At 32.2% G+C, this 9,480-nt stretch overlaps 1 protein-coding gene across 1 annotated transcript; it reads right to left on the minus strand.

Moving 5' to 3' along the window:
• Positions 1 to 310: 310 nt before the first annotated feature.
• LOC106472832 lies at positions 311 to 8,888 on the minus strand (the record flags this gene model as incomplete). The annotated part of the gene is made up of 9 exons (XM_013933500.1): positions 311 to 497; positions 2,201 to 2,240; positions 2,371 to 2,412; positions 3,798 to 3,830; positions 4,700 to 4,747; positions 5,838 to 5,909; positions 6,595 to 6,654; positions 7,291 to 7,365; positions 8,838 to 8,888. Coding segments are annotated over 8 exons (420 nt in total), but the record flags the coding sequence as incomplete, so codon positions are not given.
• Between the last annotated feature and the right edge of the window lie 592 nt (positions 8,889 to 9,480).

Below are 9,480 nucleotides of genomic sequence, written 5' to 3' on the forward strand. Positions count from 1 at the left end.
CTTCAGAATGTTTGGGGACGAACGTGAGAAATATATTGTTAATAATTAAAAATACATTTTTATCAGTTACAATTTTTTTGTTGTTACAAGATATTAAAAGTCACTTCGTATATAGTAACGTAAGTGTGGAAACCCGTATGAAAATATAACCATTAAGCCGTTTTTACGTGATTTGTGATGAGGAACAATTACATTCAGTAATGAACCGTCAATTTTAACGAAAGTATCCATAGAAACTGAGATACTGCCTCAGAAAGGTGGGGAATCTACTTTTCTTTACTATATAATATACAGCGAAATGAGATTTAACTGAAAGAAATACGAGTTTATTAAACAAAGGGGCAGAAATAAACCTTGAAGAATCCTCAGGCAACTAATAAAATACACAGACATTTACAAAAGGTTCAAGACGATCGTATACTCTGTCTCTCTCTTCCCAATTACTAGCTTGATAGCCTGGAGGAATTCTCAACTTCGAGGCCATACATTGTCCGAACCTAAAAATTTAGAAACAAAGATAAAACGAAACAATAAAATCGAACGTCTACGTATATTACCCAATTAATCTAACTTGTGACATCAAAGGTTGATCAAACGTCTACGTATAATTACCTAGTTAACCTAACTTGTGACATCAAAGGTTGATCAAACGTCTACGTATAATTACCCAGTTAACCTAACTTGTGACATTAAAGGTTGATCAAACGTCTACGTATATTACCCAATTAACCTAACTTGTGACATCAAAGGTTGATCGAACGTCTATGTATAATTAACCTAACTCGTGACATCAAAGGTTGATCGAACGTCTACGTATAATTACCCAGTTAACCTAACTTGTGACATTAAAGGTTGATCAAACGTCTACGTATAATAACCCAGTTAACCCAACTCGTGACATCAAAGGTTTGTATATGCTTTTCTTTCGCTTGATTTTTTTTTTTTTACATTTTATAAGATAAGTGGGCTAAACGTCCAGGTCAGGGAGCCCAAGATCCAGGCGTAGCCATCCCGATTTTAGACTTCTCACTAGAGTGAAGGCAACAAGTCACCAACACCCACCGCCTACATAGCTACTCTTAACCAAATAGTGGGATTGACTGTCTCGAGTATAACACTTCTATAGCTGAAAGTGCAGAGCATATTTAGTTAGTGACACATCGTGGTTCAAACCTTGGACTTTCTGCTACGTCCGACTTCTATATCATCTGTATTTATTCTAACTATTGTAATTCTGTATCAGCTGACTTGTTCAAAGCGTTAGGCTTTTTCCTAGATATTGTGGAATTGTTATATTTTTTTAAAGATCGAATACCTTCTGATACAGTTTTAATTTGGAATATAGCTAACAACTGTATTATAGCTATATATAAAGCTGCTTCCACAGAAGCAATTTGGAATAATACCGATTTTCATATCAACTACCTTAACTCACAAAAGTATTAAACTAGAAATTCATGCATGTTTTATAAATGTTTTTGTTTTGTGTGTGTGTGTGTGGTAAATTTCCTCATCAGTTACCAACGTAAATACACGCTACTTCTGATCTAATAGACAAAAAAAAAGCATTTTCAGACTCTCTATTTCCGTACATAAATTAGTAAGGTTTAAACCTAAAATTTTGGAGACTGAATTTTAGACCAAGAGGTAAAAAATTTAAATAAAATACCACATCGTGGTTAATACTTAATGCCTCATGGCCAGGTGGTTAGGACGCTCGACTCGCAATCTGAGGGTCGCGGGTTCTAATCCCCGTTACACCAAACATGCTCGCCCTTTCAGCCGTGGGGGCGTTATAATGTGACGGTCTATCCCACTATGCGTTGATAAAAGAGTAGCCCAAGAGTTGGGGGTGGGTGGTGATGACTAGTTGCCTTCCCCCTAGTCTTACACTGCTAAATTAGGGACGGCTAACGCAGACAGCCCTCGTGTAGCTTTGCGCGAGATTCAAAACAAACAAACAAACTTAATGCCTTATTTACTTAGCACAAAGTTGTAAGTGTGCTGTGACAGTTCGAACGTCATAAGTTCAGAAGCTTACCGCTGAGTCACCGAAAGACATTTTTTTTTATTAGCTACTAAGTTTTTTTTAGTATCTAAGACTATATAAAAATACAACAATTTATTGAATCTGACGTTTAGAGAATAATCATATTATATATATATATATATATTAATGTTTGTGTAAAATAATACCCACCTTAAGCTTGAGGAGGAGCAACGATTTGGATACCACAAATCTGAAAAATAGTTGAATTTATATTCATATAAAAAGTAACTGAACATCGATTACAATACAAAACTACACACCATGTAACGTACAAAAAACATGCTATATGAATGACTGATTTTTAATATATCTGTACATACCGTGGAGATGTTCTGATCCATACAGGCCTGGTAGAGTTTGACCTACGGTAAAATAGAATCAGCTTCGTTTAGAACACAACAGCAAATTGTTTCCGAGTAGAGTGAAAATTTGACTTCATGGACATTTCAAGATTGTATAGCAACGTTAAAACAGTAACCAGAAAATTGGAAATAAAAACAGAAATATTTAACTTCAACTTAACGTTCTGTAGTTTTAGTTTAGAACCTAAATCTAATAAGATATATATATATGTTTAGATCCGAAGTAAATTGCTTTCTGTAGGTTTTCTTGACAATCTAATAATTGATAAATAATTTATCATTTCACTAAATTCCTGTAAGAAGTAATAAATCAATGAGTTAAGTATTGCTGTAACATTTCGTTGTAAATTTATTTAAGAAAATAATCTATGAAAAATCATGGGCTTCGCCAGGATATTCTTTGTCTTTTTCTGTTCGTTGTGCATTCATCTTGGACATGTATATATATTACACAAGTAAAACTTCATGTATACACATATATATATATATATTACACAAGTAAAACTACATGTATACATATATATATATATTACACAAGTAAAACTACATGTGTACACATATATATATATATATTACACAAGTAAAACTACATGTATACACATATATATATATTACACAAGTAAAACTACATGTATACACATATATATATATTACACAAGTAAAACTACATGTATACACATATATATATATTACACAAGTAAAACTACATGTATACACATATATATATATATTACACAAGTAAAACTACATGTATACATATATATATATTACACAAGTAAAACTACACGTTATTTAGAGAACTAAATATGGAACAAGCTACGTTGACATAAATATTCATGCAAGTTTAAAAAATAAACTGGATATTATCTGTTTATCACTTAACTGAACTTTATGTGTATGTCCTAGGTTATTTATATTTAATAACTATTTTTCACCTTATTTTATTATATAAGGTGGACACACTGTCAGTATTGTAAGAAGGAGTTACAATGTGGGGGTACTTAGCTAGTCATTACCAGTAGTGTAGGAAGGAGTTGCAATGTGGGGGTACTTAGCTAGTTGTTACCAGTAGTTTAGGAAGGAGTTACAAAATGGGGGTACTTAGCTAGTCATTACCAATAGTGTAGGAAGGAGTTTCGACGCCACCGATTACACATCACACAGTACTGTGAGAGAAGGAGAGAGAGCCTGTGGATACAATCCAAAATGTCTTAAATGATGTCGTTGTCATATAGAAGCAGATTTCAACTAGTAACTGCAATGTATATGTTGTCCAAAGAGCGGAAGTGACGTACGAAACAACTGTTGTTTTTTTCCCTAGAATTTCTCGTTTATCAAAATTCTCAGAAGCTACGTACTGATTTAGTAACATAATTAAAACTTACCTGAGAAATAAAATCGTCAGCGAATCTTTCCTCCTAAAATCGAAAGAAAAATAATGATAATAGTCACCATAGCAATAAAGCTTTTACTAATATAGTTTGAAAATTGGCTTTTGATGCTGAATTCGCAGTGCGGACTTCTTTCTAAACTGAAAATATTAATTTCTGTATAAAAAAAATAAATCTTAACACCTATAGATTATGCTTGACTTCTTGAGATAGGCCTTTTATCCGAATAATATTTTTACTTTTGTTTGTGTAATTTAAAATAAAGATAATTGCAAGCACAATATACCCGTTTTTAGGCCTATTGGTTTTTCTAATATTTCGCCGGCTGTCAATCATTAAACCTTTAAAACATCATATTGCATATATAAATAACGTTTCATATAATCTTTTGTCTTTCATTTAATAAAAAAGCTTATTGGGCAATGTCTTGTGGGAGAAAAAAAGATAGATACGAAATTATATTTTTTTCACATCTCTGATTTCGAGTGGTCAAAAAATTAAGAGGAATGTGGAAATGAAAAAATAAAAACAAAAAAGGAAATGCTCAACAGCGACAGCTGTAATTAGATCTCAAATCGGTCAAGAGATGGAGCTATGGGCTAAAAGTTTGTTCTTGAAAAAAAAACAGCCGTTATGCCGCGGCTAAAAATATCTGCAGTTAACTTGTTTTTATAACAATTTTTAGGCCTGTTGGTTTTCCAATATGCCGGCTTTTGACATTTAAACTGTAATATTATATAAACACCAGAGGACAGGTACGTCACATGACCACTAAAGACAGATATATTATGTAATCACAAAAGGGCAGATATATTACTCAACTAAATATTTCCAAGTAAAAGTGTATTCTAATAACAATCAAAAATACCAATTCACAAAGAAATGTCAATACTTACAGCTTCGCCTTTACATTCTTCATGTTTTCCTTTAATTTTTTCCGTGATCTGTAAAACGATTGTCAGTAAGAATTGACTTTTTATAGAATAAATTTCAGATATATTAGACAAACATTATCAATGGTTTAAGTGAAAATTAGAAACCCCTGAAAATGTAGACTATGCATTGACTTTTTTTAACAATGAATATGAAGGATTATATATATACGTAATCATGAAAAATCCATGACACGTCACATCAGGATAATCTAAAAGTGATTGGAAGATAATATAAATAAGGACTGAATTTTGGGGAGCTTCTTAAATGTATGGATCTGTTATAAAGTAAAACATACTAGCTAATCATCACATATTGTGCAGCATAACCACTCATTAAATGGGTCTTCTTATGTAATTTTTGAAATAATTAACCAATAACACTTACGAAAAGTTTAAAATAAACTTAATCCAGGTTCGACTGTTTGTTTGTTTCGGAATTTCGCGCAGATCTAAACAAAAGGTATCTGCACATAGTTACCCCTCATTTTGAACTGGTACAGTAGAGGAAGGTAGCTAGCCAATAACACCTCCCTCCAATTCTCGGGCTTCTCTTGTCAGATTAAAAACTAAGATTTGGCCCGTTATCCTTTTAATGCGACCACGGCCCCAAAGTGCGGAGCTCGTTTCTGCGGAAAAGGGACAGAAACCATGAATCCCAGATTCATAGACCGGGCACTCTAGCTACTAGGCTATATCTAGCGTCTGAACTCAGGATGATCTGGGATACAGGAACTAGAAGCTAGGCTAAAACTATGTTGAGGGAAGCTAGGCTAAAACTATGTTGAGGGAAGCTAGGCTAAATCTATGTTGAGGGAAGCTAGGTTAAAACTATGTCGAGGGTACTTTTTAATATCCTTGTTGGTCTGCAACGACAAAATCTAACATAATCACTTCCAGAACCTAATCTCAGCTGTATATCATTTCTTATATATATATCTTAAACCAACAGGTGTTTGGTCAATTTTCCGCCATTTTGAACGCATGTTCTAATATTTTTTAATACTTATGTTAATAAAATACAGATTGAAATATACGTGACTGTATAAACCATGTCTTATATGCATAACGACTACTAACTGTAAGTAATTTCAAATATTACCTCAGGATTCAGTGCCTTCTGCTCGATCTCAGTCTTGGCTCTGTCAAACTTGTATTTATTGTTGTCATCAAACTGTAACGAAATCAACCAATTAACACGTGTTTCTTACGTCAACAATAGGAACTAAACTAGTCCTCACCGAGGTTAAACCTTGCATGAATTAGGTTTATAGAATAAAATGCGAGTCGTGATAAGTAGATTTTCTTTTTATTTCTCAAATCACCTTGAATAATTTTTACTTAATATTAGATTATAAAAGGAGCTAAATGGAATAAGAATACATTTATCATAAACCTCAAATTAACGACGTACTCCAACAGTGTTGTCCACATATCGCAACAAATTGAATAATCCTATATTTTTGATTGTTACAACATCTAACGTAAAGATTCAAACAATTTGATGAAACCGTTTATTTTCTTAAAAACAATGTAAGGGGGACCTTAGCAACAATTAGTGAGACTAATTGTACTACTGATAATATTCTTGTTTATATTTTAGAGTTTTGCGTAACTAAAATGTTACTTGGGAACCTGTAACCAACAAAGCCATGGACCCATAACCAATTAGATGTAGGATTGGTTTAGAAAAATTGACCCCCATCGGGTCTACAATTAAGTCCAATAAAATTATGACGATTACAACTTCTTGAGTTACTGATATCACGAACAGAAACAATTTTTAATAAGAATCTCCGCTGTTATTGTTAAAACTAGAGGTAACAACAGTATATTCGAACAACAGGGGGTCTTCTTACCCATCCTTCCGTTTTCAGAGCACACGTGGTGATATCGGCATGATGTTTTTCCAACACTTCCTAAATATAAATATGCATTTTTGTTAAAATAATCTTATTATTAATAATGGTATTTATACTTTATATAATCTCTCTCTCTTAGTACATTGATCTTCTTGATTAAATTACATTATTTTATCATTTAATCGCGATAAAGTCAAGGAAACTGCGATAATTCAACTATCTTTATATACGATACACGGTACACGATTTTTTTATTACAGATCAAATTAAAGTTTAATAAGTCTGTAAATTACAATATTTATCAGTTTACACTAAATGACTAAAATATTGGTCTTTTTGATTTGTGAATTTTTGCTCAAGTGAATTATACATTACTAAAATGTTTATGTCCAAAGTAAGAACGAAACAGAACTATTAACAACGTTAATTATTAATTTAATGTTTTTTTTATGAAAACTAATTGTCTTTACATGCCATGAAACATCAAGAATTTTTTTTTCATCCTTGTAGAGATAATGGGGGTCATGACGGCGACCAAAGCCCAGACGCAGGGTCGTCTGGTAAATCCGTCTAAGAAACACTATACTAATAGTTTAACGAAAAATAAATCAATGTATATCAATATCTATGAGTAGAATGTATTCAAAGGAGTTGAATAAATCTTATTTAAATTTTAACAAAATCAAATCTTACTGGACTAGGCTCATCTTCAGGCTTCGGTGGAGGATTCTCCTTCAGACAGTTAGCAATCACCGTTTGCTTTTTTGACTAAGAGTAGAAACAAAATAATTATTGTTGGGTTTTAAATTCTTAATAACAACTTAAATGAAGAGTATTAGATATTGGTATAGCTGACATATTGTTTTGATGGCAAGAGATTCGTTGACTCATTTTTAATTCATCACAAAGTCATCATCAGAAAAGTGTAACGAATTAAACTAACTATGATACAATATAAGGAATGTTCATATTGATTTAAATTCCCAGTAACACGTTTATTTAAGAATAGTGGATACTAATAGTTGACATATTGATTTAAATACCCAGTAACACGGTTATTTAAGAATATTGGACACTAATAGTTGACATATTGTTAAATTTAAATTCCCAGTAACACGTTTATTTAAGAATAGTGGATACTAATAGTTGACATATTGATTTAAATCCCCAGTAACACGGTTATTTAAGAATAGTGGATACTAATAGTTGACATATTGATTTAAACACCCAGTAACACGGTTATTTAAGAATAGTGGACACTAATAGTTGACATATTGTTATTTAAATTCCCAGTAAAATTTAAATTTAACAATATGTCAACTATTAGTGTCCAATATTCTTAAATAAACGTGTTACTGGGAATTTAAATTTAACAATATGTCGACTATTGGTGTACAGTATTCTTAAATAAACGTGTTACTGGGAATTTAAATTTAACAATATGTCAACTATTAGTGTCCACTATTCTTAAATAAACGTGCCTAGTAATTTAATTTCTTTGAGGTAACAATGCTTATAGCATATTTGTATAAATGTATTCAGACATTTGAACTATTTTTGTCGTTACTTGTTTCAGATATTCGCGCAAAGCTACACAATGACTATATGTGCTAGCCGTCCCAAATTTTGAACCGATAGACTAGAGAGGAGGCAGCTAGCCAACAACACCCACCGCCAACTCTTGGACTACTCTAATAGAATAGTGAGTTTTGACTGTCACTATTATAACACATCTGTAGCAAAGTGCGGAGCGCGAACTTGTGGCAACAGCGCGAATTATAGACCCTCGGATTCACAGTCCAACACGCTAAACACTAGGCCACGCCCGGCCCAACTGTTCTCAAATTTAGGACATAATAAAAGCGATAATCTTACAATGAAGTGTGTCGCTAATTTTAAAAGATATTCCAGCGTAGCATCTGGGTATATGTTCCAAACATTAACTTTTTTTGTATATAATATTCTATGGTTGTTTATAGAGGGTTTGCGATAATACTTCGTTACAGATTATCATAGCGATATAAAAGTTATTTTTGTTTTTATCTACGATGATGTTTTTAGTTTAACAATATATTTAAGTATATATAAATATGTAAGTAACTTATCAATTATTAACCTGCTAGCAAATTCAAAATATCTTTATAACTGAGCACAGATTTTTTTTTCCGTTAGGGGGCGAGTTTCAATACGTGCTACACTTAGACCTCTTAATCTCTAGGTCTAACCTCAAACTATCCTACCTTCTCCTCTTGTGTTGGTTCTAGCTGAGGGCACTCTCCCCAGTTGATTTGCTGTATAACAAAAATGAAATAAAATATTAAATCATATTAATTCCCAAACATGAAACTGTGAATTTTACTTATCACAATATTATACTTCGCGCAGTATAGCTTTGAATTTTATTTTTAAACTACTCATTTAGTTGTTTTTCCACCCATACATCAAGGGGTCCTATTTTGTGTTTAAGTATTTTGCATTCCTAGTGACCAAATGAAATTGAAATTACATGACAGCAATTTAGGCTTTGTATAAATGAGTAGATAAATTAGAAAGTAGGTAAATTCAGCCACATTTCAAACTTTTATGTGTGTTTATTTATAGAAATTACTGGCTCATTTACGACCCTACTGCAAAATCACAGAATTTTTTTCTGAAAAGTGTGAAATCAGTTGAAAAAGTTGAACTCAGTATTATGTAAATACATGCAATAATTAAAATACAAACGAATTTAAATTTAATGAATTCTAGAGAAGCTCATTGTGTGTGAACGTATTTATTTGAAATGTATTTTGAGAACGCCTTGCTCCGATCTAATATTTCACAAAAGCTATATGAACGTATATTGAAGAAAGAGCTGAAGGTAGAAGAGCATTGACAACTTAA

This window comes from Limulus polyphemus, unplaced genomic scaffold (genome assembly GCF_000517525.1).
Source record: "Limulus polyphemus unplaced genomic scaffold, Limulus_polyphemus-2.1.2 Scaffold5646, whole genome shotgun sequence".
Lineage (NCBI taxonomy): Eukaryota > Metazoa > Arthropoda > Merostomata > Xiphosura > Limulidae > Limulus > Limulus polyphemus.